The sequence below is a fragment of the Mustelus asterias genome, chromosome 2 (genome assembly GCF_964213995.1).
Source record: "Mustelus asterias chromosome 2, sMusAst1.hap1.1, whole genome shotgun sequence".
NCBI lineage: Eukaryota > Metazoa > Chordata > Chondrichthyes > Carcharhiniformes > Triakidae > Mustelus > Mustelus asterias.
In genome coordinates, this window is record NC_135802.1 from 145673067 (window position 1) to 145692773 (window position 19707).

Here is a 19707-nt window from a genome sequence, read left to right on the forward strand (position 1 = left end):
GGTCTCTTAACACTAGTTAAGCAAAAGTGGTAATTATACAGCAAACTTTGTAGCAATGAAATGCACCATTCTTTTGATAGCTTCTTTATCTCCTTAGGTTATTGCAGCTTTATTGTGCATAGGGTTGGGGGGGGCGGGGGGGGGGGTGGCAAGGGGTGGGGGTGTGATTTTGGTATAACCACTAATGTCATGACCCGTGGATTCTTCTGCTCCCAAATTGCCAACGCTTCAATGTGGAGCAATAAAAGTGAAAGTAAAATTTAAACTCCTGGAATAAGGCTATGACAATTTTAGGGCAAATCAACTAAATGGCAAGAATATGTATTTGAATTTGTCCCAATGCATAAACAATTTTATTTCACGGTTATGGGTGTCACTGCCAAGGCTACCATTTTATCATCCACCCAAAGTTGCCCAAAGAACAGGTTATAAATGTTTTATATAAACCGAGTATGTATATAAGATATATACCACATCTATTATAAATTTGTTCCTTTTACCATGTGCAGTAAAAAGAAACTTGATGTTTATCTGCAAATTTAAATTTGACGTGCAGTAAAACTAAGTGCATAGTATTTGTGGTTTTGTTTTCTATTTCCCACACCAGGGTTCAGTTTCGATTCAAGGGCTAGTGTTGAATATAGATGTTTTTTGCCCTAGCATCAAATTAGGGTTGGTTCACACTTGAACAGTAACAGATAACACAAAGAGAGACAATATCCATCCCGTTTTGTTCCAAATCTAGTGCTGAAAGGATGCTGTGCACCTTCATCGCTGGACAATTAACAGCGACCTTTGTCATTTTTGTGGCTTCTGATGCCTATTCACTTTACAACTATTTTACATGAAGCCGCAGTTTCAAATCATTATTCATATTTAGCGCATAGTTGTTACTGGCAAACACCACATGTATTGTCCATTCCTAGCTACCCTGTCTGGTGGTTTAACAGGTCACTTCAGAGAGCAATTCTCATAATCACATTTGCAAATCACTCCCTGACAGCAGCACGAATTTTGAAATTTTGACATGATGGCATGACTTGTGCATGAGTGATATTAATTTATAATTTCATTAGCTGATCAAACATATAGGCCCCGATTTTACCGTTTTGATTCTAAGTGCTGGGCGGACTTGAAACTGGGAGTGTTTCAGATCCGACTTTTAGACCTGTTCTCAGGCACCCCCAAACGCACTCTGCCTGCAAAAATATCAGTGATTCCGAATCGCGTTGCAGAACCCTGTGGGCGGGGCTTCACGCGTCCAAAATCCCGCAGCTCCGATCGGCGTCTCCAACGCGCATGCGCAGGGAAAAAAAAATAGAATGCAGCTCCCCTGCCACATCTCTCCCGGGCCAGATAATGCCTCCCCCCTGGCCCCCACAGATATTGCCCCACCCCCACAACATTACTGACCCCCTTATTCCTCCCCACCCCTGCTGCCATCCAGACTGATCGCGGGCCCCTTTCCCCCCCCCACCCCACCCCCCCATACCAATCTCATGCAGAGAGTCAGCGGACCCCCCACCCCACCCATCTCAAGCAGTGAGCCGTCGGAAGCTCGGCACTTACTTCCTCACTAACTGGAGTGTCCGAATCGGACTTTTGTAGAACATGTCTGTTTCGCGCCGAATCTGGATGGGTGAACGCGGTAGTAAAGGGGGAAGTGCCGGTAAGGTTGGGTGTGCAGCCCATTAAGTCAGTTTAAATGCATGCAAATATATTTAAATGGCTGTCGCGCCAATTTCGGGCACGGTCCCGATCGGGGCCATTTTTGGGCCTTGGTAAAGAGGGAACCAGCGCAGAGGCGGGCACGGATCACACTACTCGCCTCACGCCCGACTTTGCCAAATTTTTGTGCCCAAAAACGGGCGCCACGTGATGGTAAAATCGGGCCCACAGTGAACTGTTTAATCAAAGGACTTTCAAAAGGCCGAGCAAAGACACTTGCTTAAGATGGCTACAAGTCACCGAATGTCTGGTACTAGTTGACTCATTTTCTGGAAGGTTTCAATGGAAATAAGACATGCTGAAACATCCTCCTGGAACTTCACATCTGCTGATGCCACAAACTACTTCAAAAAGATTTATTGAAACTGTACTGGACCTCACATTTACATTTCTATAAGTCTACTGCTCAAATGGAGACAGACAGTTTACCAGGATAACGGTTATACGGAAAGGTTTTTTACCTATCACATCAATCTAGATAATGAATCATTCAGAACATAATGGCTGGGACATTATAGGCCATGGGACTAGTCACAGTTGGTCCAGACATAAGCTAAACAAATACCTTCTCAAATCATTATGGGGAGAGAGGTCATGTGACTTGAGTAACCATGTTTGAAATCTCTCTTTAGTCTGGGACAAATCTGGCATGGGGGCAATGATCCTCTCCCCATTCTCACCGCATTTAAAGACCCTATATCCATGTCAGTTGAAATCCAGCACAGAGATAGACAAATTAGGAACATAGGAGCAGAAGTAGGCAAATTCAGCCCTTTATGCCTGCTCCGCCATTCAGATCATGGCTGATCTCTCCCTGGTTTCAAATCCACTTCCCTACCTATTCCCCATATCCGTTTTTTATTAGAAATATATCTGTCTCCTTCTTGAAATCATTCAACAATTCAGACTCCACCGCCCTTTGGGGCAATGAGTTCCACAATGTTTAATGTTTATTTATTAGGATCATAAGTGGGCTTACATTAACATTGCAATGAAGTTACTGTGAAAATCCCCGAGTCGCCACACTCCGGCACCTGTTCGGGTACACTGAGGGAGAATTTAGCATGGCCAATGCCCCTAACCAGCACATCTTTTGAACAATGGGAGGAAACCGGAGCACCTGGAGGAAACCCATGCAGACACGGGAAGAACGTGCAGACTCCACACCGACAGTGGCCCAAGCTGGAAATCAAACCCAGGTCCCTGGCGCTGTGAGGCAGCAGTGCTAACCTCTGTGAGAAGTTGTTCCTCCCCATCGCAGTTTTAAATCTACCGCCTTTCAACCTATACCTGTGACCTCTTGTCCTAGATTGCCCCATGAGAGGAAACATTTGGTCTACATTTACTCTATCAATCCCTTCAATACAATTTTATATTCCTTGATCAAACCCCCTCTCATCCTTCTAAGCTCCAGCGAGTAAAAGCCCAAACTGTTTAATCCCCCCCTCCCTCAAATTCCTTCAAAAGGCCATGTCCGTGCAAAAATCAGAGACCTCTGGAAAAGATGGAATGTGTTGTTAGAAAGAAATTGGCCGATGTTTTACAACCTCGCTCGGGCGAGGCTCGTAAAATCCTGCCCGAGGCCAGCAGAAAATTCCGTTCGGCAAGGGCGGGCATGCCGGTAAAATTCCGGCTATTGTCTCCGACAATTGTAGTTTCACGTGGGTTTCAATTCCTGGAATCTCAAGACTACCGTGGAGAAAAACCTTCCGCGACCACAGATACCAGGAAAGGAGATTCATGAACAGTGGACTGTCATTTATCCTTTACCTTGTTAGCGTTGAATTTTAATTTGACCTTGCATGTGTGGTCATGCATATCATGAAGGTTAGGTTTACCTTTTTTTAATATTTTTTTTACCTGGGTGGGTTTTTAACTTCATAAAAAGAACCCCTTTTGTTTTAAACTCCAGAAAGCTTGCCATCAGTCCGTAAATGATTAAGCACAGACAGTGACAGTGGCACAGTGGTTGGCACTGCTGCCTCACAGCCCCACGGACCTGGGTTCGATTCCCAGCTTCAGTCACTGTCTGTGTGGAGTTTGCACATTCTCCCCGTGTCTGCGTGGGTTTCCTCCGGGTGCTCCGGTTTCCTCCCACACTCCAAAGATGTGCGGGTTATGTTGATTGGCCATGCTAAGTTGCCCCTTAGCATCAGGGGGTTAGTAGGGTAAATAAGTAGAGTTATAGGGATTGTGGTTCGTGCAGACTCGATGGGCCGAATGGCCTCCTTCTGCACTATAGGCATTCTAAGATTTTAAATACCTTCAACTTATTAAATTCACAAAATAAGGGTCCTATTACAGTCAGACTTGGAGTGGTCGGATAGGCGATTCATTTTTTATACCCTGCCTCAGATGGCCGTAACAATATACAGCTCAAAACCTGCCCTGGCAAAATCTCAAAAATCTTTTGCTTTCCCCTGGAACATGATCCAAATTCCCCTATATAACTTGCCCTTTTTCCAGCTGATTATTCAGCTTATTTTTCAGATTATTGGCAAGTCTGGAGAGAATGCTTATCTCGCCTTCCAACAAATCCTAACATTGCAGTAAAGTATGTATAAATCTCAGCTTTGCATTAATAAAATGAACTGAATTCCACAATGAAAACAATTAAGTTTAAAATGTGAATCTTTTCATTCTGCTGTCAACGATGTCTCTTCTGATTCACTTTATCTGTGGCTCAGTGGGTAACACTCTGACCTCTCGAGTCAGAAGGCCGAGGGTTAGGTTCCACACCAGGAGATGAGTGCAACATCTAGGTTAATACTCCAGTGCATAACTGAGGGACTGTTGCATCATCTGAGATGCTATATTTCACATGAGACATTAAACTAAGGCCTCATCAGCCTCTGCAGTGAACGTACAAAACCCCAGGGCAGTACTTGAAAGAAGATCAGGGGAGTTGTCTCTCGTGTCTTGGTCAATCGATCCCCTCAATCAACATCACATAAACTTCTGGTCAGTGCTGTTTGCGAGTCCTTGTTGTATACTAATTGGCTCCTTTTTAAAGTTTGCTTATTAGTGTCACAAGTAGGCTTGCATTAACACTGCAATGAAGTCACTGTGAAAGTCCCCTAGTCGCCACACTCCGGTGCCTGTTCGGGTACACTGAGGGAGAATTTAGCACATCTTTCGGACTGTGTGAGGAAACCGGAGCACCTGGACCACGCAGACACGGGGAGAATGTGCAGACTCCACACAGACAGTGACCCAAGATGCTAACCACAGTGCCGTCCATTGTGTTTCCTACAGTATACTGATGACAGCACCACTGCATTGATCGTACAACTTTGGGATGTCTGTGGCCCAGGAAGATGCAATATAAATGCAATACTTTCTTTTAATCTTCTTGGTGTGCTTTTATGTACAAAATATGTAGGGTTTTTGTTTTGCTACCATGACTATCTGAAGTTAATAGATTATTGTTGGGTTTGGGCATTAAGGGCTATGGAAGCAAGGTTGGTCGATGGAATAAACATACAGGTTGGCCATGATCTAATTCAATAAAGGAACAGGCTTTTGGGCGTTGAATGGCCTACTCCTGTTCCTAATCCCTCTTTGCATTATTTTTGTTGAACCAAAGAATGCCTAACTTCTTTCTGATCCCACCCAGCTTTTACTCTCTATGTTAGTAGACTTTAAAATATTTTTAAATCTGTGTTTAGCCAAAGACAAAACCATAGAGGTCATTATGTTCATCTGGACCCATCAAAACAGGAAGGACTTATTACAGGACAGGATTTATACACCCAAGTTGGATCTAAGCAAAAGTGTGCTGTGTCTTGCAACACTTTCAGAGCTAAATATAGGCTGTGTATGTAGATAAGTGTAATATACTGGACAAATGAAATATACAGGATACTTAAAACTAACATTTACCTTTGGCCTTTCTGTGTTTTTGCTGGTCTTTACTTTGTTCTCAATCTTATTTCTTTTGGCTCTGATCCTCTCTTACTTGTCCTTTTGCTGCATTGATTTTTCCATTTATTGCCTCTTCCCTCTTACTGTATCTCTTGCTCTCTAAGATCTATACTTCTGAATGGCAAGTGCTCTCCAGAATGAATAATATCAGTCAAAAGAAGGGTCCTGCATTTTATGATGCTTTTCACAGCCTCAGGAGGTCCGAGAGACAATGCAGTAATTTAAAAGTGTAATCACTATTGCAATGTAGGAAACATGATGGGCAGTTTGTGCACAGCGAACTTCAAGAAACAATAAGGACTATTATATATCAGTTGTGAGGTAAATTAAGGGAAAATTTTGGTCAGGATGAGAACTCCCTGCTGCTCGTAGTTTAAGGGACATGTACGGGCGAAGTTTTTTATTTCTCGCAGAGAGTGGTGGGTGCCTGGAACCTGCTGCCAGAGGAGGTGGTAGAAGCAGAAATATTAGCAACATTTAAGAGGCATTTGGATGGGTACATGAATAGGGAGGGAATAGAGGGATACGGACCGAGTAAGGGCAGAAGGTTTTTTTAGTTTAATTAGGGCACCATGATCAGCACAGCTTGGAGGGCCGAAGGGCCTGTTCCTGTGCTGTACTTTTCTTTGTTCTTTGTAATCATTAGAATCCCTAATAAATAAATAAACTTAACTAAACTGCTCTGGAGTGGGTCTTGAACCCAGAACATTCCAGCTAAGTGTTACCAGCTGAGCCATGGTAACATATGCCACAGTGCACCCTTTACTTTCTTATCAGCTGCTTGCGAATGTGAAGTTTTTTGGTAAATATGAGTAGAATGGTAATGCGTTATAACAGAGCCCGCCTTGCACTGCTTTTACATCTATTATTGTAGGTTTTGGACAGCATTTATACTTCCAGGCATTAAATACCCTGTTTACATGCCTGATCCTCTCTGGCTGCATCCTCAGTTGTGCTGGCCAAGATCCTCCCAGTACTCACTCCTATCAATGAACATTTAAAATGTTTACAGTGTGCAAGGAGAAGAAAATCATTGCTCTCTACATATTTAAATAATGTCAGTTTTCATTTAACAAGAGTCCAAAGGCAGGGACCCATGCTTTCCCTGAGTATTTAATAAACCTGGTTTTACTCCACACTGGATATTACATTGATGTGGTGTGAATCTTTCCCTAGAGTAAGGTTGGGCTGTGATTCCAGGTTTTCCCTAAACGGGGAATTGCTCTTTGCTCTTCAGACACGTTGGTAGGGTCATCGTGAAACTACTGCGCGACATCCCCACCTCAACCCTTTTTTATTTATTAGTGTCACAAGTAGGTTTACATTAACACTGCAGTGAAGTTACTGTGAAAATCCCCGAGTCACCACACTCCGGCGCTTGTTCCGCTTCACTGAGTGCGAATTTAACATGGTTAATGCACTTAACCAGCACATCTTTGGACTGTGGCAGGAAACCGGAGCACCCGGAGGAAATCCACGCAGACATGGGGAGAACGTGCAGACTCTGCACAGACAGTGACCCAAGCCGGGAATTGAACCTGGGTCCCTGGCGCTGTGAGGCAGCAGTGCTAACCACTGTGCCGCCGTGTCATTTTAAAATGACTGAGAGAGGAGATTGTGAGAAGCAGTTGCTGAATTCCTTGAAATGTTCGCCTCTGAGATGAGGGTCCCTGTCAAAAAGATGGCTTGTGCAACATTGGCCCTTGCGTGTTTAGAAACAGAGTTAAGAATCAACAGAGGAAGAGTGTGGTTGAGATTGAGGGAAGTTCCTTTAGATCTCTCCTCCCACAAACCATTCACCGGCTGATCCCTGGAAGTGGCCACAAACCGTCAAAGTCCTGCAAAGTAGTTCAACGGTTAGCACCTTTTGAGTTAAGCAATAGACGCAACAAGTGAGGAATGATAATAACTGCATGCAATTTTTAGCTGATAAATAGGCCATTCAGCCCAACAGATCTATACTGATCATCCTGTCCCATACAAACCTCCTCCCAGTTTATTCCCTCTAACCCTATCAATGTATCTTTATTATTCCTTTCTCCCTCATGTATGTACCTATTAAATGCATCTATACTATTCACCTCTATTACGATAGGAGGGAAGGACAATGGATTCGACTTCATAGACTGTCGCATTGTGACATGTTTTGGTCATTTCTAGGAAACCAGAATTTGATGTGAGCTCTTTTAGTTACATAGAAACTAGAAGCAGGAGTAGGCCATTCAGCCCTTCAAGCCTGCTCCGTCATTCATTTTGATCATGGTTGATCATCGCATTCCATATCCTGATCCTCCCATATCCCTTGATCCCTTTAGCCCCAAGAGCTGTATACAATTTCTTCTTGAAATCAGACAACGTTTTGGCCCTAACTGCTATCTATGGTAGTGAATTCCACACATTCACCACCCTCTGGATGAAAAAAATTCTCCTCACCTCAGTTCTAAAAGGTTTACCCCTTATCCTCAAACTATGATCCCTAGTTCTGGACTCCCCCACCATTGGGAACATTCTTTCTGAATCTAACCTGTCTAACCCTGTTAGAATTTTATAAGTTTTTATAAGAATTTAACATTTCAGCTTGCTGACCTTGTGACTGAATTGAAAATGTTAGCGAAGAAACAAATTTTAAGGAAAACAGGAAAGATCTAAGAGAGAAAATTTGTGATAGGGTGGAAAGCAGGAGAGACTAAATGACAAAGGTGTTGATGGTACAAAACAAATCAGCAGCCCAACTCTGGCCCTTTCTCTCTCTCTTGTGTTCTACACTCACCTCTCCTGTAACAGAGCAAGGATAAATCTGTGCGATGTTGTAACTCATTCATTGGCAAGCATGTTCGGTGAGGCTGACTATCAGACAGATGCATCACATTGTGCAAGGTTTGGGCAGAATGGCCATGGTGAATAGACAGATGGGGAGGTTGGAAGTGCAGAGAAAGTGAAGGAAAGTTCTCTTCAGACTGAAGCAGTTGTGAGGAATGATGTGAAGGAGTACCCTTTTCAATATTGTCAAACATTTCTCCTTCTGTCTCAGAATTGGACTACAAGCCTATAACCCATTGAACCCCTTTGCTCTGTGCTTATCAATTATTGAGCCTTTTCTTAGCCTAAGAATGACCAAAGCAGCTGCTTTGAGCTGTGAAGCTCAAATTAGATCAACTCGATTAATCTCTCTTTCTCCCTCTCCTTTCTTCCTCCCCTTCTCTTCCTCCCCCCCCTCTTCTTCCCCCCTCTCTCTTCTTCCCCCTCTCTCTTCTTCCCCCCTCTCTCTTCTTCCCCCCTCTCTCTTCTTCCCCCCTCTCTCTTCTTCCCCTTCTCTCTGCTTCCCCCTCTCTCTTCTTCCCCCTCTCTCTTCTTCCCCCTCTCTCTTCTTCCCCCTCTCTCTTCTTCCCCCTCTCTCTTCTTCCCCTTCTCTCTGCTTCCCCTTCTCTCTTCTTCCCCCTCTCTTCTCGTTCCCCCTCTCTTCTCGTTTCCCCCTCTCTTCTCATTCCCCCTCTCTTCTCGTTTCCCCCTTCTCTTCTCGTTTCCCCCCTCTCTCTTTGTTTCCTCTCCCCTTTCTTCTCCCCTCCCCTCTCCATTTCGCCCAGTTGGATGATAGAACCCAGCTCCAGGTTATTGTAGAGGCCAACCTTTCTGACCTTCCATCAAAATCTGGAGCTAAACAGCTCTTAAGTAAGTGCAGAGCCAGGGGAAAGTGGTGGGACAGGAGGGATTAAATAACAAAATGGATGCTGGTGCAAGACAAAATATGGTGGAAATGGAGCAAGTAAAAGAAAATCTGGGAAAAAGAGGTGCAAGTGGCTTCAACAGGACAGCCGAGTGGGAAGAAAGCATGGAAAATCTGGGAACGTGGCAAAAGGTCAGGTAGACCTAGGGTGCCCAACGGTCAGGACACTTCCACCCTAAGTACCAGCCCACACCACCTCTGTTCCCAGTCCAAACATCCTCAATGACCAGCACCTGCCCCCTGATCATTTTTCAGTAAATAAATACCTTATTTTCAACCTCAACATGTCTGATACTAAAATGTACGCAATAATCTCGGTTTGTTTGTCTTCACTCAGTTCGTAAGATAATTACGTATTGTGAATAATCACTGCTATTTCTGGAATGTTCCAAACAGCAAGTCAGCACCGACCAGTGTGAAGTCCAATCCATCTAAAAGACACCGAGACCGTCTGAATGCTGAGTTAGACCATCTGGCCAATCTCCTGCCATTTCCACCAGATATCATTTCCAAATTGGATAAACTTTCCGTCCTTCGCCTCAGTGTCAGCTACCTCCGAGTGAAAAACTTCTTCCAAGGTAGGCTCATTTAATGCTAATGGGTTCATTATTTTAATTGTTCTACATCTCCTTTTTGCTCACTTATATTGATCCACCTTGACCTTTTAATGTTGATTATATCAAATACTGTTCATTCTCGCTCCAATCCCTTTTTGCATTTTCCCTCTCTTATGTTGTGCTATGTTTTACCTCATGTTTTCTATCTGCTTCTATTTCCCTTCACTGTAATTTCATTCATGTATTTTCAGTCTATTTTCCCATCTCTATTTTCTTGCAGTTCCCTCGGATGACCTCTCCCTTTCACCCCAAGCCCTCCTCCCACCATTGGCTGCAATGTCTTCAGCTGCCTAGAGGAATTCCCCCTCTAAAGCTCTCTGCATCTTCTCCTCCTTCTCGTTCCAAATATCGTCTGTAAGACCCACTTCTTTGAACCCAGCTTTGGGTCACCGATCCCAATATTATCTCCTTTGGCTTGATGCCCCTTTGACTCACAGCTATGTACCTTGGTACCTTTGTCCAAAGTGATTTATGAATGCACATTCTGGTTGGAATTGTATTTGAAATGAACTCAACATTTTATTGCCGTCTTGATATCTTTTTGGGTGTGGGGATTCTCTCTTGCTGTCTTTGGCTTTTGGTCTTTTCCTTAAGATTACTCCCGCTCTTCCAGAAAAAGCTGTTTTGAATTTGTTCCCATGTTATTCAATAGCACTTACTGCGTTCCTTTTAAAACTCTTCAAATCTGTCATTCATTTTCAAAGCATGTTTTTGTGCTTTGTGAGTTATTGAAACCATCATTGTTAATCCTTGACAAAATTCAGTCTTGATCATCTTAAGCCTTATTCTCATCTCCACAACCACTAGTTCCAGTATGCCTTGTGAGTTTAAAATTCTCATCTTTGTTTATGAGTCCCTCCAAGGTCTTGCTCCTCCTTATCTCAAAAACCTTCTTAAACTCTGGACCCTCCGGGATCTTGGCGCACCTCAAATTATGGCCCCTTGCACATTCCCTGGTTTTCATTGATCCATCATTGGCAGCTGTGCCTAGGTGCTAACCTCTGGAATGCCCTCCTTAAACCTCTCTGCTTCTCTACCTCTCTCCTCCTTTCAAATGTTTAAAACCTACCTCTCTGGCCAAGCTTTTGGTTCTCTGTCCCAGTATCTCCTTATGTGGCTTTGCGTCAAATTTTGTTTGGTAATGCTCTTGTGAAACGCCTTGGGATATTTTACTACATTAAAAGTGCTATAGAATTTTTTTTTAACTGAGTCTCTGAAACAATTACTTATTGAAGTAACATGATTAGTCTCTTGCTCCCCATTTATCATCAGTTCCTTCCATAGTAGCGATAATGTGGCACCGATACAGCATTGGTGGAGGCTACTCCTTAGAGATATTGGGGGGGGAATTTTCCCGTCCCGCCCACCACGGGAATCGTAGTGAGTGAGACACGAACCGTGCAAAGGTCTGTTGACATCGAGTGGGATTTTCCAGTCTTGGGGTGAGCGCAGCCGGAAAATCCCACCTATTGTGTGCACTTGGACCTAAAGTGAGTTGTCCACCTCAGTTTAAATATTTTAATAGCTCATGGCGGCACATGATACAATGTGAGTGTCAAAGAGTATGGGAAATCCAAATGGCACAACATGGAAGAGCTACTGGCTGCCTTAATATAACGTGCATTTAAAAAAATATATACGAATCAATGGCGGAACTTTAACATCCAGGGAAGATGGTCTGAAGTTGGATGGAAACTGAAAATTTAATTACACCCACAACCTGGCTCCAATGCGCCCACTTTGGGGTTCAACAGAGGTGTGCTTGACTGCGGGTGTGTAACCTGCTCTCCAGAGTTGCTGCAATCATTAGCGCAAGAGAGTCAGCAATAGGACAGTATTTAATATCATAATTGCATGGAAATGAGGATATTTTCAATTGATTTATACATTCTTTTGAATTTGACACCTCAAGTGTGACTTTCTTGGGAAACTTTTTGTTGAAAAGAAAAAGAGAATGAACTGTGGGTGTTTATAGTTTAGATTCCCCAATATCAGTAAATGCTCAAATAAAAAGCAAAAATACTGCGGATGCTGGCGATCTGAAATAAAAAGCAGAAAGGGCTGGAAAACCCAGCAGGCCTGGCAGCATCTGTGGAGAGAGAAACCAGAGGCTAGAATTTTCCAGCCATTCTTGCTGGGGGAATCTGTCCCCACCGATGGGGACCCGCGGTTTGTGTTTCCTGGCAGCAGGGGTGAATAGAACGGGAAACCCCCATTAACAGTGGAGGGGTCAGAACATCCCGCCACCGGTCTATGGGGGGTCCATCGCCACAGCTGTGAAACACGCTGAGTGGTGGGACTTGCAGAAAATCCAATGTTTTGAGTTCAATATGACTTTGGACCTGGTGATTTTCTCGCTGCACTTTGTTTTTATGTTGATCAGTAAAAGCTCGGTGCTTAAAGCCGCTTTGTCAGCTCCCCCCCCCCCTCCGGCAAATCTTTCATAGAATCATTACAATGCAGAAGGAGGCCATTTGGCCCATCAAGCCTGCACCAACTCTCCAACAGAGCATCTTACCCAGGCTCTCGAGGAAACAATCCAAACTTGAAGAAGGCACCATGGACCTTCCTGACATTACATTGGATGAGGAGGTTGCTCACTGTCCCAGGTAGCCACAGTTTGCTGTGATGGGATTAGCAGATACACAGGAGAGTGGTGCAGAGCATTGAGGTGCTGAGATCACAGGGGGCAGTACCTGTGTCAGAGGGTCTACAGATATAAGATCAACTTCCTTGACCTGACTGAAGACTCTTGTCCAACTGTCACGGCAGTTGGGCACCAACATTAGCCATTAACAGCCTCCTTCAAGAATAATTTTTTTATTCATTCATGGGACATGTATGTTCGCTGGCTGGCTAGCATTTATTGCCCATCCCTAGTTGCCTTTGGCTAACCCATTTCAGAGGACAGTGGAGAGTCAACCATATTGCTATGGCCCTGGAGTCACATGTAGGCTAGACTAGGTAAGGATGGCAGATTTCCTTCCCTAAAGGACATTAGTGAACCAGATAGGTTTTTCGGACAATCAACAATGGTTTCACGGTCATCAGTAAATTCTTAATTCCAGATTTTTTTATTGAATTCAAATTCCACCATCTACCGTGGCAGGATTCGAACCCCAGAACATTAGTCGAGTTTCTGGATTAATAGTCTAGCGATAATATCACTGGGCCACTGCCTGGTGGCCACTCCTGGTGCATCCCTTAATTTACTTGGCAGCCAGTGACCACTGTAGACATCTCGAGGATATCTCAATCCGTAAATAAATAGGATAGGTCACCAAAGGGTTGTTTGCCAGTGCGTCAATTTATGTCAATTTCTCCTGCTTTGACAGAAGCCAGAGTAATTTGCATTCAAAATCTTGCTGTCTTGCCATGGGTACAGGGTGTGGCCTTTGATAGCATACACGCTTGACAATCCAAGGAGCACCACAGCAACCAAGAGTTTTTATCAACTGTGTAAGATCCTGTTCCATCTAACAGCCAGCGTTCTGTGTTCTGGTCACCACATTACAGGAAGAATGTGACCACACTAGTCAGGAACATAAAGGATTGGGGTTGTTTTCTTTAGAATGGAGGAAGTTCATAAGATTCTAAGATTCTAAGAAGTTGAGGGATAATTTAATTGAGGCATTTTTAAAATTGAGGGGCAGAGAGAAAGGGAGGATCTAGTTTGGTTTGCTGAGTGGTCGATAGCTGAGGGCACAGGTCTAAAGTAATTGGCATAAGGATTAGAGGGGAGATGAAGACAAATGTTTTGATTCCAGTGGCGTTGGGGATCTGGAACTTGCTGCCTGAAAGGATGGTACAGCAAGAAACTTCATCACATTTAAATAAGAATACTAGGAGGTTCACCTGAGGTGGCATAGCCCAACAGGTTTATTTGGTAGCAAAAGCCACACAAGCTTTCGAGGCTCTGAGCCCCTTCTTCAGGTGAGTGGGAATTCTGTTCACAAACAGAACTTATAAGACACAGACTCAATTTACATGAATAATGGTTGGAATGCAAATACTTACAACTAATCCAGTCTATTTCACATAAATATTTCTGCTTTTTTCCTCCTGAGTCTTTATCATGCGATCCTAGAATCAGAATTTATGTCACACTATTTGTAACTCCCACAGTTGCGTGGACCTGCAGAGTTTCACTGGCTGTCTTGTCTGGAGACAATACACATCTTTTTAGCCTGTCTTGATGCTCTCTCCACTCCCATTGTTTTGTTTCTTAAAGACTGGATTAGTTGTAAGTATTCGCATTCCAACCATTATTCATGTAAATTGAGTCTGTGTCTTATAAGTTCTGTTTGTGAACAGAATTCCCACTCACCTGAAGAAGGGGCTCAGAGCCTCGAAAGCTTGTGTGGCTTTTGCTACCAAATAAACCTGTTGGACTTTAACCTGGTGTTGTTAAACTTCTTACTGTGTTTACCCCAGTCCAACGCCGGCATCTCCACATCGTGGCATAGCCCACAGGGCTACAGAGGAAAAGCTGGGAAGTTGGATTAGTCTACATTGCTCTTTCTCAGGTAGTACAGGCATGACGGGCCAAATGGTCATCTCCTGTGCCCTAAATTTTCTGTTTCTATGAGCAGCGTGTGTGAAACTACAGAATAGGCTCATGAAGGTGGGTACCAGATTCCCTCAGAGTTGTCAGGATGCTTGCCTGCTGCTGCATGCCCAATTAATGGCAATTTAGATGCCTTGTCCTCACTTCTGCTGCCCACAACAGGAGGTGACTTGAGATCGATAATATAGTTTTGTGAAAACTATTTATCTACAATTTAATGAGCACTTTGTATTCAGGACACAGGCTGTTCTGCATCATGCTCTCTTTGAGACTCTCGGTCATCCAATTACTGATGCCAGAGGTACACCATCGATATCATCATGGTTTCATTAACATATCCATTAATCCTTTGCTCTACAAAAAGCCCTATTTACAAATCGAAATCTGCCTTTCATCCATATCAAAGGCTACATTCGCCTGATGATCTTGGTGACTTCGCTAAGGATCATTTCCATGCTGCAACAATAGCAGAGACATTATTGGAGAATTTCAAGCGTGGATTGCAGAGAATATTGCGTATGAATATAGGAGGTGAAATCACATTCAAGGACTTGAGAGCAGAAAGAGAGTTTGGCAATGTGACGATAGTTTGCAATAGCAGATGGTCCAAGCGTAGGTTCAGGGGATTTTGTAAATTTGTCAGAGAGGGGAGACAGCACCAGAGGAGAGGGCACCATTTAGAGTCTTGAGCATTGTGTCAGGAAGGAAAGGTGAGCGGGCAGTAGTTTAGTGGGAATAAAAATGTGAGATCAAGAAATGAGTCCAGTGGATGAAATGAGATCTGAGAAGGTACAAGAGAAATGGACGAGAAAGATGCAGGTTCGAGACCAGGGCAGGAGAGAAACCTTGAGATAGTCTGGACCTGATGAGCTAAGGAGAACTGTGGCAGAGGCAACTGACAGAAAGGTCTCAATCTTGGGTTCAAAGGACATCATGAGCTGCGAGCACTTGTTGATGGTTGCTGGGAGTGAGAGGGTCAGGAAGGGGAGAGGGATTGATGATTTCTGGAAGTGGTATAGTCGGGAAGGGGAGAGGAATTGATGGTTGCTGGGAATGGGAGGGGCAGGAAGGGGAGAGGGATTGATCGTTACTAGGAAGGGGCAGGAAAGGGAGAGGGATTGATGGTTGTTGGGAGTGGGAAGGGTGGAATGTGGAGAGGGATTGATGGTTGCTGGAGGCAGGACGGGGAGAGGGATTGATGCTTGCTGGGGTGGGAAGGGGGGAGAGATTTAAAGAGATGGTTAGAGTGGAGAAGGGAATCTTATCCTATTGCATCGAGCATCAATTTTACAGCTGAAGCTAAGAAAAGAAAGTTCTTGTGTACCGGCAACTATCATCTACCTTTTAACTTGAGGAATTAGCACAGATGAAATGGCTAAGCCAGTTCGTAGGATGACACTTGATTTGTCCAACACTTGGAAAGATCTTTAGGCTTGGTATGTTTGACTATAAACGTGTACCTGATCGCAACACAACCTAGATCCCAGTAGAGAATTTCACTGAACCAACTGCATCCTCTTCACCCCAATTACACAAAGCTCTTGTGTGTCTGTTTCACCCAATAAACCTTTTTCAATTTTGCCTGTTTTCAGTTCTCAGTTCAATTTAATGTTTTCAATCCAGCAGATGTCAGCCATCATTATACACCGCGAACTGTGTTTACCTGCTCAAAGTCCGACACAGAATAAACATCAGAAAGTGCTTAGATATTTTAATAAGCAGCCAATGGAAATTCTGCTCAGCGTACATTTCTCTGTTCATTTATTAGATTTGCATTGAACAGCATGACAATATTAAAGACAGAATGGTCATTAGCAAAGGAAAACTAATTTCTTCCAAAAATGCATTAATTTTGCATACGCAATGAATTAGATATAAACATGCTATTTCGGTTAAATGCATGTAAATCACACTAAATCATTCACTGCATCAAACTAGGTTCCCTGTTGCTTCCACTTGTACAAGGTTGTTGCCATCTGGCTCCAATCTTTTGGCTTTACATGACCTAGTTTCTCAACGTTTGTTAGGTTGGCATTTACTGGGCGTGCTCACAGGTCAGGATTTGGCCATTAGACCGATACAACTGCTGGCTTCAATTCCAAATATCATCCAACTAATGTAGCTCAGACTCTGCATTGTCACTAGCAAGTCCTACCTTTAAAGGCCAGGACTTTCTTGTTTGAGAGGCTAAAATGCTCACTCTTGGGCACCTTGGACTTTGAGTCACCTTAGTTCACAAAATAGCAGGCGGCACAGTGGTTAGCACTGCTGCCTCACAGCACCAGGGCAAGGGTTCGACTCCCGGCTTGGATCACTGTCTGTGCAGAGTCTGCACGTTCTCCCCGTGTCTATGTGTTTTCTCCTGGTGATCCGGTTTCCTCCCACAGTCCGAACGACGTTCTGGTTAGGTGCATTGGCCATGCTAAATTCTCCCTCAGCATACCCGAACAGACACCAGAGTGTGACGACTAGGGGATTTTCACAGTAACTTCATTGCAGTGTTAATGTAAGCCTACTTGTGACACTAATTTTTTTTAAAGTGTTAGCGCGGACATTTGTAATTCCATATGCACTCATACCAAGCCCTGTTCACCCATGATTCCACCTTCTCACTGACGGGCATTGGCTGCCAATCTGGAACACCTCAAATTTCAAATACTCATTCTTCAAACACATTTTTGGATGATGGGTGGAATGCATGCCCACGCTGAACTAATCAGAATGAGAGATTGCTCTTTGGAATGAAGGAAATTGAAAATGTTAAATGCATGCCTGTAATTCCAGGGTTGGGGAAGAAATGCGTTGTGGTGCATCTCAATATTGACATTATGGACATTATTCAAGAGACCGCATGCTGGTCCAAATTGAAATCCAATATTGGCAAATAGATGTCAATAAACTTTAAACTTGGCAATCTTGCTTCTAATTCCAGTTCAGTGCTCATTCTGGATCTGGTTATACACAATGATGAATTTGCCAGGTTGTGTTTGCTCTTCTTAAAAAGATGTTAATTTACTTCCGTTTTTGGCTGAATCGTAGCGGAGACCCCCCCCCAAAAAAGATTTATGAGAGAAGCTTGGGCATGATTTTGCATTCAGGTTTTTCCGCAATCATGCTGTAATGATGAAAATAAAAGTGGACTTGGCAAAGCCCTTTCCCCTGCCAGTTACTCCAGGAACAGGATCACAGAAACATCCTCCCTGTTCTCCATGACAGTTAAAGGGTTCCCCAATAACATTTCTATCCCAACTGCTGCATCACTATTCCAACTGATGAGATTTGGAAGACTTTTAAACACTAGGAACACACATAGGGGTGCAAGTATGAAACAGGCAATAGCCAATTGGTGCCTTATTTTACAGCATTCCATATTCTCTGCTGATTTGAATATATGATCATAGTACAAAACAAGCTGCCAGTTCACCATTCACCAAAGACTAATTTCACTCCCCATGAGTTGATTAACCTATTATCTTATGGGGAAAGGGGCAACAATTCATTTTAAATGAAGCAGTCCACCTAAAATTATGCGGCAAGACATTTGAAGCCGTCTCTTTTGAGTATTAACATTTTTCTTACATTGATGGAGCAAGGTGTACAGTAGTACTCTTGGCATTGAGACTGAGTTTGAGTGCTTTAATGTTTCACCACCTTTTCTGATGTGGACTTACTGCAGTGATAACAGCTACTATGTGCAGGAACACTAAGCAATTTGGCGCAAAAACAGAAAAGGCTAGAAAATCTCAGTGGGTCTGACAGCATCCGTGGAGAGAGAATAGAGCCAAAGTTTCAAGTCAGGATGACTCTTCAGGTTACGAAGCAATTTAGCACTTTCTAATACTTTGCATCAACTTCTCTCGATACTTGAACCATTTCTCTGATGAACACTAATGTTAGTAGAATAAAGCTATTCAGATGTCAAGTAACATTACCATAAAGGAGTAACATAATCCAATGATCTGTCCACTATCCTTGGTCCCATTTGGTATCCCTGACAGGAAGTCCTATAAGGCAACTTCCTGCAAGGAAGAATGGAAATTCCTTCCTCTTGGGTTTAAAGAACAAATTTTCCTACATGTTTTCTGACACCATTAACTATTGTTTTGAGTACTGCCAAAAAATAACTGCTTATCTGCGGTACGTGATGGGCAAGTCTTTGGCTTAACAGGGGAACAGATGATTCATAACTTGTTTAGTTCTGCTTTGCCTTGTCATCTCTCCACTTACTATATGATTTCTGTTAAATTAATGATGGAAAAAAACCCCACTAAATAACAGAACATAGACCAGTACAGCACAGTACAGGCCCTTTGTCCCACTATGTTATGCCGAACCTTTTCCGAAACCAAGAAACCATAACATGCATTGATAGTGGATAGCTTACATGTGTCTGCAACTTCGGGAACCATGCAGACACCTGAATTTATTGCACAGTGGTTAGCATGTTGAAGAGTTCAGGACTGGAATTTTCCAGCTGTTCACACCAGTCAGATTCTCCAGTCCCGCTGCAGTGAACAGAAATTTGGCTGAGTGCCAACTTCTCCCTCCTCATTTGCAGCAACAGCGGAGTAGTGAAAAGCCAGAAAAATCTGACCCAGATCACAGCATAAACTGTGGGAAGTTAGAAGGGCTGACTTAGCCATCGTTCTGAGATGAGAATACAGTCTGTAAATCTGAGTATTGTATTTTAGTTTAACAATTGTGTTCTGTGACGTTTATGGGATGGGTTAACTGCTTCGAGCCTCTTGCAGTGTTTTTTCAAATGGCATAGAAGTATTCAGCAGGATAACTGGGACTGTGTGCTTAATATATAGAGAGTTGCGCGGTGGCACAGTGGTTAGCATTGTTGCCTCACAGCGTCAGGGACCCAGGTTTGATTCCTGGCTTGGGTCACTGTCTGTGTGGAATTTGCACATTCTCCCTGTGTATGCGTGGGTTTCCTTCAGATCCTCCGGTTTCCTCCCACAGTCCAAAGACATGTTGGTTAAGTGCATTGGCCATGCTAAATTCTCCTCAGTGTACCCGAACAGGTGCCGGAGTGTGGTGACTCGGGGATTTTCACAGTAACTTCATTACAGTGTGAATGTAAGCCTGCTTGTGGCAATAGTAAATAAACTTTTACTTTTATATGGTGGCACAATGGTATT

At 43.5% G+C, this 19707-nt stretch overlaps 1 protein-coding gene across 1 annotated transcript in view; it reads left to right on the forward strand.

Moving 5' to 3' along the window:
• ahrra (aryl-hydrocarbon receptor repressor a) overlaps nt 1-19707 on the forward strand; it is a 212520-nt gene that overhangs the window by 21770 nt on the left and 171043 nt on the right. The window contains exon 3 of the mRNA XM_078197936.1: nt 9773-9954. Coding sequence (XP_078054062.1) covers nt 9773-9954 — 182 coding nt within the window. The remainder of the gene's footprint in view (nt 1-9772; nt 9955-19707) is intronic.